Raw genomic sequence first — 22494 nt, forward strand, 5'->3', positions numbered from 1 at the left:
ACGTAAAGAAAAGAAATAATTGCTACCTTACAGGTGTATTCAGTCTGCTTAGCTATGTAAAATGCACTGAGATCCTTGAGTGAAGTGGAAAATGCGGCTTCAGTACCAGCAGTTTAATTATACTCATATAAGCAAACAGATTTTATATTTATTGACATAAATGTTACTTATATATTACTATTATTTACATAATCACAGAATCACAGAATCGCTGAGGTTGGAAGGGACCTCTGGAGATCATCTAGTCCAACCCCCCTGCTCAAGCAGGGTCACCTAGAGCACATTGCAAAGGATTGCATCCAGGCGCGTTTTGAATATCTCCAGAGAAGGAGACTCCACCACCTCTCAGGGCAACCTGTTCCTGTAAATATTCCTGTAAATCAACAACTTATTTGTATAAAGATGTCAGTTTAGACAGAACTTGCTTGCACATGATCTCTGAAGGAAAAAAGCACATGACCTTCAGTCAGTGACATTACCACAGAGCTAACAAATCACATAAATGAGAGTTTCCTCACACTGAAAAATGTGTTTTGATATGAAACATATATTTAACGCTTTGCTGCTATCTAAATCATACTGATTATGAATCTTTTGGGGTTTTTTTCATCCAAACCTTTATATTAGACACTTTTCCCAGAAACACCCCATGCCTGGCTTTCTAAAGCAAATGCAGGTTATGAAAACAAGGCTTAGTTCTTCACCAAACATAGCCATTTAGCTCTGTGTGATGCCTCCCTCCTATGCTTCATTTCTGGAAAAATCTGTCTGGTACTGGAAATTGCCTCAGATGAGCCAATTTGAAACTGGAAAATCCCAGTTAAAACAGATTTTTAATTATTAAATTTTCTATTAATATGTTGAAGGTCAGTGGAACTGCCCCAGTTTTCAGGAAGCTCCGAGCAATTTCACCTGATCTTATATTTTAGCACTAAATACATATTTATTAAAGGATTTAGCAGGCAGGTCAGAAGCAGCTAAATCTCTGATTCTGCATCACATGAATGTTGAAGAAAAATTTCCATCTGCATTGCTCTTCTCTAAGCTGGAAAGCTTTAAACTGTTGTCAAGCCAATTTTAGGATTTGGGGGGGGGGGCAGGAGTAAACATGTAAAAACGGATTTGCAATAAATTAAGCACAAAATGACATCATTATCCCTCTTTGCCAGCCCAATTCTTTAATGTAATATGAAAATAATATGAAACTCTGGATTATGCCACATCCTGTGTTGGAAGCTACCGTGTCTGTTACATCAATTAAAAAGGGTCATGAACAAAGCAGTACACTGGTGGCTAGTGTTTGATAGGTTTCTTTTCCCACTTTCCTTCTGAAGTATCAAAGCCAAGATTGCAGACTTTTTCTTCTTAAGGGGACAGATTTGGGTCAGTTTTTAGCAGGATGTGCAAAAAAAAAAAAAAGGAGAATCAGGTACAGGGTTTTTATTTGTATGAGTAATTGCTTTAGTATTCTTACTTCCGAAGTGCTGTTAATGGACTGTGACCTCATTACACCTGGCACTGTGCAAACGCAGAACAAAAAAGGCAATCACTGCCTCAGATAGCTGAGATTCTTAAGGATAAAGTAAATGACAACAGACATAGCCATGCTGATGGAGGTAGAATAAAATTGCAATACAGTTTTGGTCAGTGCAATAAGCAGTCTGGTGGATTAGGGTTTCTAGAAGAACCTAGTGTGTGCGGCTTTACAGACCAGAGAGAAATCTCTCCCCCAGACATGAGGGGGATTTTGAGAAAAAGAACCATTTGTCTGAAACCCTAACCGGCAGGCAATGGAGGCTGGAGTTGTAGGCTGCTTACTGGTGGGGATGAGCCATGACAGAGTGGAGCAGGCCTTGAAAGAGATAACATCAATTTCTCTTTGGTTATTTGCATGAAAAATAACCGTAATCCTGTTAGAATGAGGGGAGATCAGTGCATGCATTTCTTTGCCATCCCTGAATGGCAGAGTTGGCATAAGAGAGGTTGCAGCTTTTCTAAGGATATGTCTGTGATGCCTCTGAGACCCTCTGGGTGAACCAACCATAACACAACAATGCCTTGAGCTCAGTCTATTTCAGAAGTCGTCCATGTAAGAGGTTTTAGGTGAATCATCCTCTGGAGCTACCTGTCTTTCCTCCTCGACCTGTAGAGAGCAACAAGGCTCAGTGAAGTGCTTCAGTTAAGAGCCTACAATAAGATGGGGTGGAATCCAGACAGTGGAAGGCACCAAACCTAGATGATCAAATGATGAAAACCCAGATGGTAAAATATAAATTAACATGATTCCTTAAATAAAACTCTGCATCCTTATTTTAATGTCCATCAATGCCACCTGGTGAGTGCAAGTGTCAGGGAGCAAAGTACAGGGTATTACAAATAGTCCAGGTATTTTCCACACAGGTACATGGACTGATTGTTCCTTTTGAAGATAGTGAAACTCATATCCTAGCTTAGAATTTGGTAGAGTTTGCAAAACTCCAGATTTGGTCAAAAGATCTCCTTCCTTCAAGGAACTACGGGCAACTTTGAGAGCTAGGTGCCAAGATGAAGTAAAACACAATGCACCTTTAGGAAAGGGTAGGGAATGGCTAAGCTATTCATACAAACGGTAAAAGAGATTAAAGATGAAAGAAAATATTTAGCCACCTTTTGGGAACAGCTGATGTGAAAATATTTAACAGGCAGTGCTTTTGTGCATAATCACAGTGTCCTAACTAAGCTTAAATAAGCAGGAGCAATATAATGCAGCTGGCCAGAGTCTGAATACTGTAAGAGGAGAATTAAAAGCTTTTCTTCCCCTCATTTAAGCCTCAGATGTTAGCTAATCATGTTCTCTAATTTTAACAGCAGAATTGGGAAATGTACAAAAAAAAATGCAACTTATTTTAAGAACAGAGATGGCAAATTCTATCCCTGGGACTGAATGAGGAAGTAAAGATTCACCTGCCCGCTTCCATAAATCAGCCTTAGTAGCCTTGAGCTGCCTGAGAAGACCTGTATTTAAATGGATACTTAATCTGAAATCCCTTTTGATCATTTCTTTGAGTGCTACCGTAAAGGCAAAGGCCACTCTGGCTATTTAATCATCCATTAGAAACCTATGAGTGTTAAAGAGTGCCATGTTATAAAAGGGCCAAGGCATACCGCAGGATGTGTGTTGTAAGTTGTATGGTTCGCATCTACTCTTAAATTGGCAGCCAAATGGCAGATTTAGTTTTGAGAGTTCCTGGTTCCTTGTCAGAAATAATTAGACTACATTTAAGGAGACTGTCTTAAGTAGTTTGCTTCACAAGTGTTTTTCACAGCTGAGATTCTTTGTTACAGCTCTTGGGGCCTGAGAATGTAAACCACCTTATATATTCATTATATATGATTATGTATTCATAACCTGAAGATTGCAATCCCTTGCCCGGGTGGTGGTATGGCTGGGGTCCCAGCTGTGTGGGAGATGAAACTCAGAAATGCTCCCAATGTTCCAGTTCTGGATCAGGGTAAGATCTGTTTGTTTTAAATCACAGCCCCTGGGCTGTGTGTGCAAAACTGTTCCTTGGCAGTACATTGTCTGAGAAATATTTCAGTCAAGATGCAAATGTTCCAGTGGGTTTTCCATCCATTTTCATAGGAATGACTACACAGAGATTTTGCCTTTCAGAAAGTGCTTTTTTCTCTTTACTATTTTTTAATGTCACTCCATTATCCTGGTTTCACACCTTTCAAGAACTCCAAGAAAGCTTCCAAACATTACTCAAAGTAACTTCCTTTTGTCCCTGATTTTGTTTTTGTGCTACCAAACTGTAGAAATCTGACCTACTATGAGCTGTCATTTGCCTGTCTGATAGACACAACTCAAGACTGAATATCAGGACATCTAGGATCTCTTCCTCTGCCTGTCACAGAGTTCACATATACCTCTCAGCCCATCACTTTGCTTCTGTATGCCTTATTTACTTTATTTGTGAAAATGGGAGTCACATCTAACATCAAAAAATAACCACTAGTATTCAGACAAACTCTTTGAGATCCTCCTGCTGAAGATAAAATATTAAGTAGATAAGTCCTTAAGCTATTTATGTCGAGTTTGCAATCACAAAGGGCAGAGTCCTCCAGGAGGTTAATTGCCTTCCATCCCTGGGGATATTGCATCTCTTTGGAATTTCAGAGCTTCACAGTCCCTCGTGGAGGTTATTTGCAATACACATCGCTGGGCTTGAGGATACTGGTGGTACCCCTGCTGTAGAGATGGGCCCTGAAGGTCAAAGCTTGGGAATGGGAGATAGTGAAGATGAGAAGTCACTGGCGTAGCGTTCTCTGGATTGCTTGGTGGACTGGGAGCAAACACAATTATGTGCATTTCAGTATAGTGAGGGATAAAGTTCAGCGTGTATGAATAAAGAATGTAAGCCAATAACCAGAGGAGTTGTTGTCCAACACTATAGTAGCCCTATGGCAAACAGACTACTGAGAAGCTTCAGAGACTACAACAGTTTTTTTTTAAGTTTGGACTTAAATACCAGCAGTCTCAGACTTTGTACTTTCTCAAGGCATTTCTTCCTAGCCTGGTGAAAGCTCAGTACCATAAATCTAGCTTTTTATTTTTTATCTGTTATTTACTTTATCCTCCCCCAGACTTTGTTACCAGGTCAGCCAAGGAGAGCCAACTTTTCTTTTTTTTTTTTCAGTGCAGCTCTATTCCTCCATTAGCTAACTTGCGAATCCAGTGTGTTCACATAGCATCCTGACCGGCCCACGCTTCATTGCAGTGTTGTCTGGCAGTTAGAGAGAGGGGCAGAAAATACATGTGCCTGGTTCTAGCCCAGGCTGTTCCACAGTCCTTTAGCATCAGTTGATTAATTGCCCCATGCTTCATGTTCATAGTGAGCACTGTAGTATGATATTACCTCCCTCGCATCTAGGAGTTGTGAAAATCCATGTCTTAACAGCAGATGCAAAGGAAAAACTTCTGAAAGCAACTCAGGAGTCCTTCCTCAGACATGTCTTAAGCTTTTGATAGTCTAACTTCTACTGATCACCAATAAGGCTTACATGAGAATTTTGTTATATTTAGGCAGCAGGTGGTATTTGCAGAGATACTGCCTCACTTCCATGGTTTAAGCACCCAAGATGTCCAAATATTTTTGCAAGTTTGGCTCTAAATGGGACAGACAAGTTCCTGAGTGTCTTAAGAGCATCTGAACCTCGAAGATCCTTTATTAGACGTCTAGATACATAGAATTAAATGTGCAAAAACATCTGGAGACATCTGAGCCACTGAAACAAAAGGATTTAGAGTGGAAAATGTTCCACCACCCTAAGATGCAGGAAGCAGGAACTAGGTATCGCTTTCATGTTGCACTTTGAAAATGAGGCGTGTTCTAGAAGTGCAAACCATTACTATTATCATAGTTACCACTGTCTAAAGAACTCTGTGATCCCTGGGAAAAAGGGTCCATTTCAATGTAAGGAACTGAAGACTTGGCAGCTCTCTCTTATGGCCTGGGGCAAAACTTCCCTCCTGGAATCAGAGTGGATGTTCTAGCCCTGCCACAGGAGGGTGTCAAAGTCCCTGAACAGCCAAAGCGTCCTGTTGCTGGCAGTATTAATTAGAAAAAGACTAAAGCAAACTTAAATAAGGCTGAATTTCAGTCAGGTGTGATGTTAATGCAGGCTGAATAGTTTTGAATTTTTTATGTGCAGCCAGTGACCCGAAGTAAATCTCTTGTATAATACCAGTCTCCCCCACCACCACCCGCCAAGCCTTGAGGCCTAAATTCTGCTCTTAATATGCTCAGAGGCACAAAGAGAGGCCCTAGAGGTCTGCTGGTACAGACGGTGTCTGTGATATTTGTTCTTTTGGGGGGAATAGCTGGGGCAACAGAGGAAAAACGAGCTCTGCAGATACCTTAGTACCCCTTTCTGGGCCTTGAGCCCAGCCCTGCTCAGTCAAGGGCACTTCTGTTCACATCTTCTCTCCACATTCCCCAAAGGGAACCGTGTCCCTAGTCTATAAAACCTATAAAATGGCTCAGTCAAGCAGTGGGTGTAAGTGCAAAACTTTTGGGAAAGTTTGACCCAATTAGATGCACTAGGCAAAGTAGGAGGGGAGGGAGAAGACCTGATAGTCCAAAACAAAGTCTGAGTTGCCTCTAGTGTTGAAAAGGGGAGAGTACAATCACGGTCTATATTAAATTGAAAGTGAGCTGTGGGGTGACGAGCCTGAAGAAGGAAAAATAGGTGCATTTCATTTCATCTGTGGTATAACGCCACTTCAGAATTTGTTTTTACTTTTTTCATTGAAATCATTCCTCTGTGGTAATGGCAGAAACAGGCACTTTAACACCTGATTCATGGGTACCTGTTCTCCACCAGTTCTCAATTTTTCCAGATAAATGCGGTGCAGATGAAAGCATGAAGTCTCCCAAATTCATGCCAAGGGCATGTCAGGTTTTAGCCAAAAGTCTGTTGCTGGGCCAGAATATTACAAATATGTGTGTCGTCATGCTCACTGGGGCTCATGGGGGCTGGAGAAGGCCAGCACCTCTGAAAAGTCAATGTCCTTTAGCTCTTCTTGTGCTAGGAGGTAAGTGCCAAAATACCCTCTGCTTCCATTAACTCCCATAAAACTTGGGAACAAGCACCATCCTACAGACTGCAGCTCATATAGCTCACAAGCATTCCTGAAAAAGGATTTTTAACAGCGTGGTAGGAGAACAGAGCTATAGCAGATGCCCAGACTCAACTGAACTAGAAATATTCTTTGTTAATATTAAACAGAGAAGGAGGGATTTAATGAATCCCGTTCCCAGAACCATGGGTTAACAAGCCATAAACAGACTTTGCCAGCTCTTAACTTTATCATCAGTGGTTTAGCAGTACGTTGTTTTCACCCTTAACCAGATTTTAATTAAATGTGACTTTTGTTCTGCTTATTGGAAGAGCCTTTCCCCTTGGATTTGGAGATCACAAAAGCTTGAGGAGTGCAGGAGAGCTGGAAAGCAAATAGGAGGATCAATCACAGCAGACCTCTGCAATCCATGTCCGTCTCTTTTTTGTAATACACTTATTAGATTCTTATTGTCAGAAAGGATTAGTGTTATGAGCTCCAGGAATTCCTTTCATTGCCCCATAAGGCGAGGTAGTGAAGTGTGTCTGCCTTTCTTAACAATAACATTTTGGATTTTCCCCCCCTCTCCCTTCTCTCCACCCATTTCCCCTCCTCTCTCTTTTCTCCTCTCCCACAGAGATTTGTGCAGCAGACTGCGGAGGACATGGCATTTGCGTCGGAGGCACCTGCCGCTGCGAGGAGGGATGGATGGGCACAGCCTGTGATCAACGAGCGTGTCACCCACGCTGCAATGAGCATGGGACATGCCGGGATGGCAAGTGTGAATGCAGCCCGGGTTGGAATGGAGAGCACTGCACTATTGGTAGGGAGAAAGAAAAAACGACTACTTTTAAAAGAATAATTGATGATCAGGGAGGAGAAAAGGCGCATGCTTAATTGAATATGTGTGACTTAGTGTAGCATGAGCACCTTTGTTCTTGGATTTCAAGATCTGACATCATACATTTTCATGTGGGAACAAGACAAAATGTCCTTTCATTTGGTGATGACATGGCTATATATATTTTTATTATAAGACATGAGGTACACCTATGTGGTGTTTGAGCTCACAGAGACAAGCCGTCAATCAGCAGCTAGATGCTTTGAAAAACATCCCACTTCACCTCTCTCAAAAGATCTTGCTATGGCCTTCACGTCCTCCTTCTACTGTGTCAACAGCTTTTTCAGAAACATGCATCTGATTTAAAGTTTTCTTTCACTTAATTTGCTCCATTATTTGCACTGCTTGCTAGTAAAAGAGGAAACTGCAGTCAGAAAACTTCTGGCTGGTATTTAGCTCTATCTTGCTTATCCCTTGCCTGCTCTGCTACCTTTCTAACCAGTTCATTTTTCTCTCTTTGGTTCTGTATTCCTCATGCACCTGGCACTTACCTTGAGCTCTTGGTGTCATGTSTTATTATTATTATTAATAAGATGCCACCAATATGCTGAAATTATTCAAAGAGGTGCAATTCCCACTTTAAGAAATTTGCAGCCTCATTAATGAACTGGCTCAGGTTTACCTTCCTATTTCATCTCTTTTAACTCCTTGCAGCACTTTGCCTTCTTTTTTTCTGACTGTCATGCATTCAACTGCTTTAGTCCCTGTTCTGTACCCATCCTATAAAATCTAACATTAACAACCTCCAGAAGCTAAATTAGTGGATCTGGTTCTGCTCTCAGTAATGCCTGTGCAGACCTGAAAAAATTCAGTTGACTTCAGAAGAGTCAAATCTTGAGTGAGAACTCTCTTCCAGGCATTTTGTTTTTATCAGCTTCTTTTAAAAACAAGAAAATTTACCTCTATATTGTTCTCATCATGAAGTAATACATACAAATCACACTGTATCAAAATTAACCACTAACAATGCCTGGGTAGAGGTCTACATGTTTATCTGTGTGGATTATCAACTTGGTTAAACATGTAGACATCCACTTTTTTTGCTTGAACAACAGGTAGGTTTGCGCACATAAAGACATACAGGAAATGAAGCCTGATCACAATATTTTAATTCCAACATTAGGGTAATGGTACAAACCATATCTGTGGCTCAATTCTACTTATCATTTATTTATGCTAATGTCACCCTACCACATTATGGTCTCCACATGCATCCCCTAATGAAAAATATCTAGCTCTAAAAACTTCCTGTCTCATTAGACATTACATTCTGCTTTCTCTTCTATGTTCCTAGAAGCTTTCATTTCTTTTCGTGAACAAGGGATAAAAAAGCCCTCTCTTAAATTACTTTAGAATGAAATGAGAACAGTCCTGTGTTAATTGGAATCCTGTGTTTTTGTAATATTATTTTATAGCCTCGTATTCAAGCACTTTGATATGGAAAGCAACACAGATTCATGAAAGAGTTTTAAAAGGAAAAAATGTTCAGCAAAAGGCCCCAAATCGAGGGGACAATTTTATGTGAAAGTCATTTACGCACATAAGAGCCTGATTCCTACCCTCGGTGCCATTTTATTAGTTCTGATGCAAAACCACAATGCCACTAGTTCAGTATATGATATTTCAACACACAGCTGATATGTCCTGCTTGTTTTTGAACAACAAGCTTTTATCTTTCATTATAATTAAAGTTAGCCCATTATTTGTGGTATTCCTCACTCAAAGTATAGAGAGTCCATGTTAACGTGGGAAAGGCAGGCACTGCAATGCAGTCAGCATCAAGATTTTAATGGTGCACGCTATCATTTTGTATGGTACTACCCTCATATTGCAGTGCTGTCTTGGTTTAGGAATCATTCTTTAATACTTAGAGTGCTGGAGCAATTCTGTTTCTTTTCACTTCCCCCCTCCTCATCTTCTTGCATGGTGATTTAGCAACAAATTTGTACATAGTCTCATGCCTCTGAAGCTGTAAACCGTATTTCCTGCAGAATATTTCATTGATAAATGTGTAGAATGTACAGGAGATTTGGCAAAGTCATAAATATCCAAGAAAATTGAATAGCTTGAGAAGGAGTAATAAGCCAGTAATATTGGCACAGATGAAAGGACATTGACTTGGAATTACATTAAGTATGTGGAAAGCATTCCCCTTGTCCTTGTGTAATTTCCCTGCATGGCAACTTGTTCTGTTGACAGTAATTCCTTATACGTCTGTGTCATGGCCCGGTTTGCTTTAGCACTGACAAGCATAAAACCCCATTGCTGAAGTGATGCTTTAACAATATTGCCGTGTGTGCAGGTAACATGGGTAGAAATGGATGATACAAGTAAAGGACACTTCTTCCATTTCCTGTTGAGCATGTCTGAGAGTAAGAAATCCTGTTGTTTTTTAGGTCATGGGAGGCTCTTTCTTGTGATGTACAAAGGAACTCTGATCCCAGTGGATTAATTTTGTTTGCTCATACAAAGAGTTACATTACCAAATATACTAGCTTGATTGCTCACATTCAGAGATTTCATTAGAGGAACCTCAGTTAATTCCCAACCAGGAAATTGATGCAGAAGCTTGCATTCATCATCCTAATTCAGCAAACTCAGTGCATCCAGGCAAGAGGGTAGAACAGAAAGTTGATTATATAACTGCAGGAATCCTCAAACCCAGCAGAATGGTTCAATCTATTTACTCTAATTTCCTAAAGGGAAAAAAAAAACGTGACAACAGCCACAATGCAGGCTCATATGATGGGCTGTCCAGCATATTCCAAACTTGCCCCCAGTTAGAAACTTTGCAAGAATTCAGCTGTCTTCTGTTATGGCCCAAAACACACCCACAACATCCAGGGAATGTGGTGGATTTTAGGAGCCCTGAGTTTGAAGGTGAAACCAACCCTCTCAGTGTGGGCTCTGAAAGGCCAAATTACAACTCAGCTCTGTAGTAGGCCACCGTATGAGACTGATTCGCAGATGGCACCACAGAAAATTTCCTGGATATAATGAATGACTCCAGAAATAGCGCAGGGCTATCACAGCATGGCCTCACATTTCATGCAGCTCATAGTACGGCCCGGACAGTGTCCCAGGTGCTGTGCCTCCCGTCTCTGAGATGCAAAGGGAGACTTCACTCTGCCTACATGGGCCTTGCGCAAAAATTTTATCTGATACATGAATCTCTGTATATGATATTTTACTAGTAAACGAGTCTTGATTCTTTGGTTCAAATTGGGGTTGTTTAGAAAGGGATTTCCTGTATTCATACTTGTAGTGATGCCAGAGATATTCATCACCCCTGAACGGCCTGGACATAAAACTAAAGACATCACTTGAAGTTCAGTTGCTGCACCTGAATACTACGGGGTCTCTTGGGCTGTCGGTTAGCTCTCCAAATACACAAAGGTCTACCTAGCAGGATTTTCAGAGCACCTCCGTGCCTAATTCCCATTGATCTTTATAAGAGTTACATGCTTAACTCCTTTTAAAAATCTAGTCCTGGCATGCATGAGTGATGTACGCGGTAACAAGTGTCTAGACAGACAGGCAGACAGGCCTTCCCACGTGGGCTTCTGCTTATGGCACAATCAAGCTGTTCTTTGTTTTACTTAGCAAAACTCTGATTTGGGAGAAATCTACCCTTTAGGTTTGGCTTTCATCAGTGTTCTTGCATAAATAATCACACACGTTCTGAACAGCCTGGGTTGTAATCAGTGCCTCTCGGTTTCTGCTTGAGCAGCCGGAATCCAAACAAGGCACATTACAGAGGGAATCTCTTCTCTTTTCCCAGGCTTTCGAAGGCATCGCTTGTGCCGTTCACTTCCCTAAGCAGTTTGGTCTGCATGCAGCCCAACGTAAAATAAGGAACCCTCTGCCCACCGGTGTGTAGTGAAGGTTCTCGCTGTCCTCAGCCCCACACAATAATTATTCAGCTCGCCGCAGCGTTCAGCTGTTTCCACTGCARACGCTAAGCTGTGTTTGACCCTCTGATATCCAGCTCACCTGAGTGGGATGGGTACCTCTGGGCAAGAGAGGGCCATGGTTAGAGCATGCAGTGGAAAATGTGTGCTCACTGCTTTGTTCCAACAAGATTTTGCATCACGTTGAAGATAATCTAGCCTTAAGTAGTTGGTGGCATATTTGACAGTAAATATTAAGTGCAGACGAACTTCAAAGGCAAACAGTCTTTTTCCCTGTCTCTGTGGTATAAACTTCTTGTGCCTTCACTGGTTCAGCAGTGAGGGGCTACTCTCTCCGCTCCTTCAAACTTGCGTGTTCTCAGTTTAGTTCCTGGGATTTCACTGAGGCTGTGTGCACTTCGTCCCATAGGGAAGATAAAAAGGGTACTTAGAAAATAAGAAAGGAGAGTGTGCTGGGGAAAACATTCTGCCCAGGAGCCTGTCCCCAGCAGCCCTCGCTGTTCTCTCCCCTCTCTGCCTCTATGTGGGCCAAGTGAATTGCTCATATGATCATTCCCAGTATGTTTAAGACAAAACAAGTTAGCTTGGGCAATTGAAGTCAGAGGATTTTCAGACTGAAAACAGCTAGGGGATGCTCACATGGGCTTCCCCAATAGCAGATCTGAAGGAGAATAGTTTATGTTATGGGGGAGGTGGCATGGAGCTCAGTACAGTACCTTTGGGTGCAGAAGAGGACACCTTAGAGAAGCTGCTCTTTTTTCAGAGTCMCTACACAGCTCCTCAGCCTGCATATGCCTACAGAGTTTCCAAAGGAGTGTCTATAGATAGTAAGATGATATTTTAATGCCAGAACCATAACATGTGAATGAGAACTATRCAGGTTTAGAGAAGAAAGATCCGTGCCACCATGGCATACGTTTATGGCCATGTGTGGAATATTCCCATAAGAGATCTGCATTATTTTTCAAATTACAAGGTAACGTTTACACATCATTGACATATGGTTGACTCTGGCAACTGTCTCCACTGTCATCAACTGCAAAGTGACTGCTGTCCGAGCTTGCAGTGTTGAGCTGCTCTGGAATTTAAAATCCAAATGGCATGTTCCCAGGCTTCAGCCACCATCCAAGCAGACGGTGAAGCTCTGCTTCCTGCATCACGACTACTACACAGAGGTGATTAGTTAATCTCATTCACTAGCCTCATAACTGCCTCATACTCTTTTAGCTCTGATCCTCCCAGCCCTCTCAGCTTACTTACAATAGTGCTTCGACTGATGCATTAGACTCACGAGATGGGAAAAAAATTCTTGCAAGGTCGGTGACCTCCYGGGTGGGCAGTCTGCATGAACAAACCTGAAACAAAAAACTCTTCATAAGGGTACAAGGACACAACTGAGAGAGATTGCAGGGAGCATACAAGCTTTACCTGAACCACGGAAATAACATTTAGTAAGATTTGCTTGATAACAGAAATCGGAGCAAGGTGCTGGGGGCAGGGAATGAAGGAGAGAAAAGCCAAGACTCGGAGCCTCTTATTTAATACAGATCAGCTGCTGTTAGGAGAGAGAGTGCCGCCTACTGGTTAGACAGGCCTCTCCAAGGCAGGACTCCTGGGTTTTGCCTGCATCTTTGCCACCAACTTTCTATTTGACACCAGAAAATCAAATAGAAGGTAGTTTTCCAAATTAATATTCCATGGGAATTGGGCACATGACTGCTCCTTCTACATCTACCTTCTTTTGTTTGCTTTAGCCCTCCTTGGAATGAGTATATTAACACTTATCTATCTGGTAGAGCTGTCATGAGGTTAATTTAATATTTGTGAAGCAGTTTGATCTTGGGCTAGAGAATGTTGTACAAATGCAATGTGTTACCATTAAGAAGATCCAGGGTAAAAGCCTCTCTCAGTCTGGTAAGGCCACAGGAGAACTGTGCATCTTTGTTCGGAAAAATATAAGACAATCAGGTGAGGTGGAGCACTTTCAAATGACTCTGTTTTTCCTGCTGAAAAGAAAAGCACTTGGTAAAACAGAGGTAGACTGTAGCAAATGAGCAGAGCCTTACAATAATCTGCCACATATATATATATATTTATACTATATATATACATATATATATAAACACATACATAAATATATATATATTAAGCTTTCCTGTTTCTCTTCCAGATCTTAATGAGCAAAGATAACTGGATGTCTAAACATAGCCTTCTTGAGCTCTTTGACTGAGAAGGGCTGTGCTCCACCCTTCTTCCTTTTTTATCTCTCCTCATAATCAAAGTTTTTCTTTTCATATCACAGCAAACTCTCCTTTGCCTTTCTAGCACCTGCACAGTCTCGTAGTAAGCCGCAATGCACTTATTCAATCCTACCTTAAATGTCCTGTCTTTTATCTCCCAAGCTCACTATCTGGATAAGGTAGTGAAAGGTATGCTCTTCCTTCCTATTTTTCCTATTGTCTTTGTGTTTTTTTAAAAAAATGCACCATGAACATGCTGTGTTGAGGTTGCATCTCTTCCTCATTGTCACCAAAGTGCTCCCTAATGTCTGGAAGGATGAACTTTCCAGTCATTTAGGTAGGAAATACCTCTGTAAGTGCTGTGATCCTGTGTTAACATCGTATCAGTGTTCCTACCCTTCCCTCTGACCCTGCCCTCCCCTCCAAACCACCTCTCATCCTCRCCCCTCCTACCCAGGTAAGGAAAGTCAGGAGGAAAAAAGTGTCTGTGAATACTGCAGGTGCCCTACACAGCGATATGTTTTAATTAAATGTGTGCGATCCATTTTGTAACAAGCAGGTGAGTTTACTTTCTGTGTGAAGTCTCCATGTTTTGTTCCATGACTGCTAAGTCTTACATGGGAACTTTGTGTGATGCTATTTATATATATATTTATATATATATACACATATAGAAATGTTACAACCTCAAAGCCAAAGCCTCTGGTTGTGTAAATCAGCAAATTCTATTGAAATTAGTGATGTTGTATTAACTTGCAGTACGAAGAAATCTGACCCTATGTTCCTAATTTTAAATGTAAAACAAGTCTAGAACCCAGGTCTTTTCTTCTCCTGAGAAGAAATGGAATTGAACTGTAATGGATTAGAGCTAATCTGATATCTTAAAACATACTCAGTTGTTTCTTAGCCAGAGCTATATGCTAAATTAGTTTATGACTTTTAAGTAGAAAAATTGATGACAGTTCCTGAATGCACATTCATTTTATAAAAATATTGAAATAGTACACATCTCCTAGATAAATACAATGATATGGCAATGAATATGATTGAGTTGGACACAAATATCCTTCTACATGGCTGATTTGACACTAACAATAACACAGTGCTGATACCACACAGCATCATGTGTTTGCCGGTTAAACAAACCAAAAAAATCAGGTAGAATAAATCTGTTTCTTCCATACAATTCACCCTCCTTTTCAGGTTGCAAGCAATCAGAAACAGCAACCCTGAGAGGTTTATGAAGAAGGGCAGATATGCCAAAATATTTGGCTGGTGAATGGTTAAATTGAAGTCTCCGCCTTACAGGGCTCTTAGGGTATGACAAGAAACATGGTTGCCCTACTGACTTCACTTCTCTAAATGAGCTTATACTCTAACATGTCTCTCCTGTTTCCATTGATGCTTGTAGGCAGGTTGAGGTACAATTGCAAATAGGAAAAAAATTTAAATAAACAAATATGAATGATAATGAAATGCCCACAATGTAAATAAGGAGACTTTGCAGAGTAATGCAGCAGTAAGTGGCACCTATCCTTGAACCCCTGCTTATGGATTGACTGTTCAGTGGTATTTAGATTTCTTTCATTGCTTAGAGTCAGTAAAACATCATTGACTTTATTTAAATTAGGAGGAAAAATGATATCCTCCTTCTTAGATCAAGGAAAAAGGGCCACTTTTCATATTCTTATGGAGTCATAGTGGTGGCATTCTTAAAAGATCCAGGTCATCACTAGGGATTGCGATCAGAACCTCCTGTTAATGTTCCACATCTCAGTGTTTTGCATTTCAAAAATCCAGGACTCCTTCCTTTCATTTCAATTTGCATTGGAGAAGGTTGGATTAAAAGGTAGCAGATAAGAACCAAGGGGATAGAGAAGATGACAAATCAGCCTGTATAGCTTGTGTCCAAGGACCTGCAGTACCGATTAGCCCATTCAGTGGCCCAACTTTTTTTTTAGTAAGTCTTCTCTAGCTATCACTTGTCCTCTGTATAGCCTTTTGAATCACCTTAATGCCCAAGAATAAAGGCATGTCAATTTAATGAGTATTGCAGTGGGTAACAGATTAAGCAACATGCTAAGAATAAACCATTGTCTCAATGCTTGGCCTCTTTTGGGAAGATTAGCAATAACTGAAATATTAACAGTACATGTTTTTACTTGGCTAACTGCATAGCATGCATTTTTTCAGAACTAAATTACTCATGCCATTTTGGCTTTCTTAATTATTAACATCTTTCTGGTTGAAATCCCTTCCTAGTAATCCTGTCACCCCTGTCAGGGGTGAGCCTGATTTACTGCTTAGTCTTTCCTACAGCTTTACAAGGAACCTGTAAGGCAGACAAGATGCAGAATTGTTTCTAAGTTGGAGAGCAAGTTTTAAGAGCAAACATCAGCATGATTAAACCAAAAAGATCCAACTAGAATTGGAAGGAAGTCTCCAAGGCTAAGGCCTACTTAACAGTGGTAACGTTTAAAATAAAAAGAGGTGTCTATTACTAAAAATGTGCTGATTTTGAAGAGAGGTCCTCTATCTAGAATACCATTGGAACTGACAATAWGTCAGCATAATTAATTTCTATCATTGGTTATCAAGTCCCATGCTTAAAACAAAACAAAATAAAAGCACATTAACTCTTTGGTGAGGCATGTAAATAGCTAGTCTGAAATGTAAAGATGCTGAACAGCCACCTCCATTTGAATACACTTCTTTGTAGGGTCACTTCTTTGAGCTGCTCCTGACATTTGAGAAGCAGTGAGAACCCAAGGTCTAACTGCAGCCAATTCCATCATTTGTACACTCACAAGTAATGGGAGCTCTRGCAAGTGACTTTTTAATCTTCATCTTACAGGGACCATTTGATTAGAGGTTTCTTCATTCCCACCATCAAAAAATGTCATGGTGGTAGTTGTATTTTTCAGAACACTCTGCCATGCTCTCATAGCCTGCAGGTATCAGATGATGCTTTTTGGTCCTTCTCTTTAGCCTTACAGAACTTCTACAAGTCACTTAATGATTATTGTTCTATTAAGCTACAGGTGTTTGCACCCTCTTGTATTGCATTCAACCATGTCCTACTTGTTTCAAAGCTCAACCACTGTCTATTAGGACTTGTGAGAATAACCATCAGGAAAGATAAGAGAAAGAAACATTTATTCTCTGTCAGTACTTTACGATCAGAACTAGGAAAGTCTTATCCTTTAAGTCCAATTTCAAGTGGCAATGAGGCTTAGCTTGAAGAAAAGTCCCATTGAACATTGTTTATAATTGGACTAATTAGAGAAGGCTTTAAGTGTACAGATCATTAAGAGCAGATTATTTTACCACCAATCTTAAAATGGCAAGATAATTTCTTACTCTGGTGAATTTCTGCTTTGACTATGATACTCTTCTTTTGTCTAGTCAAAATTAGTCCATTTTTTTGTAGTGATTCCCTGGTCTGTATTGACTCTTGCATGGCAGACCTGACATCTTCATGAATGTCTTGCTGTATCATCATCTTTCAGCAGCACTTTCATGTGCTTTAGTTAGAAAATCACATAAAGGTGTGTGGGGGGGTTCATCCTCAAAAAGCTCTATTCATGTATTTAATTCTTTCAATCACCCAAATACAATTAACAAACACAAACAGGAAAAATGGATCATACTGACTCTGGCTATGAGAAATCAGAGCTGGAAGAAATTGGTGGTGTAAATCTGTGAAGATTAAGCCACCCTGCTGTGTTGATATTCAGAAGCACTTCAGAAACTGGATGATCTTTTTGCTGTATTCCCCAGGACAGGAAAGGAAGGCATAAAGTTAATTTGTACCGTCTTTTTGTCAAATGCTTTGTAATGCACTGTTTGTGGAGTGTGGAATACTATGTGTTCCTATCTCTATATTGTTAATGATGGTCAAGTCTTTACCCAATGAACCAGCTTAAAAATAGTAATATTCATAGGTTTATTCTCCTAGATATGTTGGCCTATGCGTTTGTATTCTCTTCTAACAATTTGAAGCTATGAGTCCTCTAACAGCTGCTGTTTAATTATTTTGCTTTCTGTTAATGATTTGCTTCCTCATTACTTCTGCACAGTCTTCTCTCCTACTGAACCCATGATAAAGGAGAGATACAATTTAGTTCTCACAGCACTGATACTTTGCTGTACCTTGTAATGCGATGGTTAATATCTGAAAACTTGTATGTTCATGAATCTGTGAAGATGTTCTCTCATTAGGAGACAGTTCTATCTGACTTCTTGGAAGAGATTCATCTCTTTAGGAAACAGAGATGGCTCTATCTGGTGGGATGGGGTAAACTTGCTTTCTAGACTTGAAAGATGCCAAAACAATGGATTATGACGTTAGAGGTGGGAGTCATCCCACTTTAGGTTATCTACAGTGTAGACACTTATATCTGAACTTGTCACCCTGGATCTCCTTAATAGTCAAGGAAGAGCAGTAGGCACTTTGAGGGCATAATCTTATGAGATATTCTCTCTCTTCTTTCTTTTCTGTCCTGCTGGATGGTGCTTTTCCTCTGTCTGTCTACCTTCTGAGATGCTTGACTTAGTTTCTCTGGGTCCAGATATATCAATCAGTACAGTATCTTTTCTGTTTAATAATGTTAGAACTTTGCTTTTGAGATCTTTGTTTTAAAAGTTAAGAAATGAACAATATAATTTAAAGGTAAAAATTTTAAAATGAAATTCTTTTCCCTCTGAAATTTTCATCATGTGAAACCTTGTAGCCCTAATTTAAACCATTTCCAGGTTTTGGACCTGTTCCTACATGGCTTGGAACTGACCCCAGGAGTCCTTTGTCCTTAGCTCCCAGGAAAAGTTTCCAAAACCCATTGGTGAAAGTGTCAGTCCCCTTTTTATTTTCTTCCCTTTGCAGAAGATAAAAGTCTGAACACTAGTATTGAACACTAGTTTCTGGGTTAAAAATTTAGTGGTATCCAATCCTTCTTCTTTGACTCCTATGCTTCTACCATGTTCTCATCAACTTCCTCAACCCAGCTCCTTTTGACTCCCACTGAACTTCTGTCCAGGTCAACATCACTCCACCTTCCTTGCAAGGATTTTCCTGATCAGCCTTTGAAACTGCAGGATAGAACAGATTATTTTAGGATGGGAGACATAGCTCAACTGATGCACTAGAGTGGTGAAACCGTGAAGTGTGCTCAGTGATGATGCAACAGCATCACAGAATTGAGCCACCAGCCAAACTCTAATGAATCCATGCAGAATATGGATAAAATGAGGTTTCTTCAGAAGGCAAGGGCAAATTTAGGGAGATTTATGAAGAGGGGATAAAAACATCCCTGCCGGGTTGTCCCACGGAAACAGAATGTGTCTGCTCTGAAGTGTGGAATTCCCTATCTACCTAAGTTATTTAGCACATTATTTTAACAAGTAATACATTTCTTCCTCTCTCAGTCTCCACAACAGCTGAACACTTTTAGCTTATTCTGAAATTAAATAAAGGAAACAAATAAATAAATTAGCTCCAGCATGAAAAAAAAAAAAAACCCAACAGCTTAAATGGTTAGAAATTTGGCACTGTTTTAAGTAATTGAAGGCAGGGTATTAAAATGGGGAATTTCGAGTAGCCTTGCCTATAAATAGCACTGGCAGCTCTTTCTGTAGTATATAGATACTAATATAATGTATAAGTACCAAAATATGCTCACCACAGACAGAGTACACATTTTAAAGGACTGAAATACCACAACGATGTTTGTAAATGTAAAAATTATTTAAGATCTTTTTAAAGGATTTTTCCTTGCCACTGTTGTTCCTTATTCCATTTCATCCCTCTGAATCTGTAGGAAAACAATCTTAGAAGAATTATTAGAAGTTCACTATGAAACATGTTTATTAGTTAAAAGGCATTTCTGAACCACGTTTACCCAGTGCAGGATACATGATGGTGTCGTGTGCTATACCTGCTGTCTCAGCACTTCCTCGGGATGCCTCTTGTGAGTAATGAGTCAACCGCACGTTGCAATGACACCCACCTTACAGCACTCTTCACCACCATGTTGTAACTCTTCAAGCCACGATAAGTCTGCGATGTTTGTGCAGTTTCACAAAGCAAACTTGTCGTGCAAAGCTAAGGGTCTCAACAAACTCAGATCACACGGCAGATTTTCACAACACGCATATAAGTAGAGAGGGCCTTAAAACAGAGCTTGCGAAGTCAGAATTGGCTTCCTGGCTTAATCAATCCTGCTGAGTGACCTTGAAAATCACTTCACTACCATGCGCTTCAGTTTCCTAATCTGTAAAATATGGCTAACATTTCTGACTGCTTTTCTGTAAAGATTTTCAAGCTCTGTAGGTAAAAAGCCCCCCAAAGTATATAAACTAAGCAGCCTTCTTCACCCTGCTGCTTACTGTGGAAATTACTCTGCTATTTTGTTAAAAGGGGATGGAAATCTCAGCAGGGGGTCATCGGATAAGAAAATCAAACCCTAGTGAGCAGACAGGAAGCATGGGATTCATCTCCCCTTATTTTAATCACTTATAATAGAAATGTTTGCCTCTGTGCTAGTCACCCTGGACTCCTTTTCTAGTCAGTGGAGAGAAATAGGCACTTTCAGAGCATGCTTCAGCTCATCAATATAAGCATTAAAATACGTGAGGGGACTTATACCATGGGAATGTCAGTTTGCCTCTCTGCTGACTACAGAGGGAATTGAAGTATCTCTATTACAGATGGACAGTAACCAGGCAAGATGAATCCCACCCAAACTGAGAGGCAGAGAAATCAGGTGTTCTCCAAACATTGTCTAATATAGAGAATCCCTTCCCTTTCCAGCCAGCTTTGCCTGTTTACCGGACTGAGATCTCAGTAGCATTGAAAGCCAGCTGTTTTTCTCAGGGTGCTAGGAACTTTAACCCCATATGGAATTTAGGTGACCCTAAATCCTCATCTTACAAAGCAAGGGATTTGAGGGACAGAAACAGCAGGGTGGAGTTTTACAAACAATGAAGCAGGAAAATCACACTGCCTACCCAAAGCTCACCATTCCCTCAATCCAATTAGTGAGACCGTGCAGTGAGGACCTCCTGGGAAAGCTGGAAGCAGTAACCCACTGAACCACCATTCTGATGCTGAACTGGGACAGTTCGCTCCAGATGTGAAGACAACAAGTGGGAGTGAAGAAATAAATTGAAGGCAAAGGGGAAAAGCTGTTTGACGAGCTCCTTTCCAGGCTGCTTTGCTTTGTCTTTGCAGTGCATTAGAATGTGTGGCTGTTTGCCTTGCAGAGGGATGCCCTGGCTTGTGTAACGGCAACGGCAGATGCACTCTGGACATGAACGGCTGGCACTGTGTCTGCCAGCTGGGCTGGAGAGGAGCGGGCTGCGATACTTCCATGGAGACAGCATGCGGCGATGGAAAAGACAATGATGGAGGTAGGACATGAGCACATGTGGTATGTCAGGCTTCGCAGAGCCTATAAACCTTGCACAGTGAACAGTCAGCTGGGTTTGATTCTGCAGGGCAGATTATTTTTTTGACAGCTGGTGGAGAACAGACAGTGAGGTCTGCCAGGCTGACTCAGCCAGAGTGGATTTGAATTCAAATGAAATGGATTTGGACCTGGGGTGCCAGGGCTGAAGAGTGAGGTTTATTTGTCCTCAGATCAAGTCCATATACCAGAGAGCAGACAGAGGCTATGCACTCATCCTATCACTCCACTCCAACTGCGTGGCTCAGCAGTGACACGGTAGGACCACTTCAGACAGCAAATGTCCCTGACTCTTCGAACTTTGGCCTCACTGCCTGAGGTTCTCATCAAGGCTTTCTGGTAGGTCACTACTGACTTGGGATGGCTGTTTAGAAGTAACTTAGAGGCTTCAGTGGCTGATCCCCATGCCCACAAGCCATCCAATCCCTCTCAAAGCATGTTTTACTGATTATAGTTCCATATGTAATGATGTCAGGCATGTGAATAATAGCCCTGCATAATGCAAACTTAATATTCAGAGTTATCTCATTACAAAGGAAACCCTGGTGCAGTGTGAAGGTTTGAATTAGAGGGCAGGAGATGAGATATTAAATTTAAGGCATAAGGGAGACTGCATAATTTGTTTTGTTGTCACTCAGCAAAAGGCTTTGTAAACCACAAGTCTGGGCCAGGACACAGACTGTGAAGTGGAGACTACATTTTGCAAGTCTCTGTTTTACCATATTAACAAGAACAGTACAGTCAAAAAAAAAAAAATAGCCAAGCCAAGACTGTGATTATCTGCTTCACAGCATCTGGGATTCTGATTGAATATTTAAAATACTTCTGCACATCTGGCATGGTAAATGGACCAAATTATCCCTTTAGAAAAGATGGAAAAAATTGGAGAACCGTACAAAGAGGACATGCTGTAAAACAAAGGTCGCTTTTTGCCTAACATGAAACTGAATATCACTGTATTCATCTTTTCTATTTACAGCTGACACAAGGCAGCAATAAAGTTCACCACATCAGATGTGTAAAAATATGGTAAATAGAGCCAAGGATAATCCCAGTTTCCCTGAAAAAAAAGAAACAAAAAAAAAGTCTTGTTTTGAAAAAGAGAGGAGAAAAAAAAAAAAGGAGTAATCCAGCCTAATGTACAATAAAGACCACATCTGTATAACATCAAAAATAGCATGACCAGACTCTGTACAACTTGGTGGAACACCGTCTCCTCATATCTCCTGGTTCGAGATGCTAACTTTATAACTGGGTTACCCTCACCTTGAAACGAGTGGTTTGTCGCCTTGTTAGCCTGCAGGACAGCAGATGTAGACAGGAGAGACAAAAGGCATTGACATGTTTACAAGTTGGTGCACATCAGCTGCTAACTTGC

At 40.7% G+C, this 22494-nt stretch overlaps 1 protein-coding gene across 1 annotated transcript in view; it reads left to right on the plus strand.

Annotated features, from left to right (window-relative positions):
• The window catches only part of TENM4 (teneurin transmembrane protein 4), a 348330-nt gene that overhangs the window by 211718 nt on the left and 114118 nt on the right, over positions 1 to 22494 (plus strand). Inside the window, exons 12-14 of the mRNA XM_026063905.1 lie at positions 7239 to 7424; positions 13816 to 13842; positions 20914 to 21060. Coding sequence (XP_025919690.1) covers positions 7239 to 7424; positions 13816 to 13842; positions 20914 to 21060 — 360 coding nt within the window. The remainder of the gene's footprint in view (positions 1 to 7238; positions 7425 to 13815; positions 13843 to 20913; positions 21061 to 22494) is intronic.

This window comes from Apteryx rowi, unplaced genomic scaffold, assembly GCF_003343035.1.
Source record: "Apteryx rowi isolate R43461 unplaced genomic scaffold, aptRow1 scaffold_101, whole genome shotgun sequence".
NCBI classification, from domain to species: domain Eukaryota; kingdom Metazoa; phylum Chordata; class Aves; order Apterygiformes; family Apterygidae; genus Apteryx; species Apteryx rowi.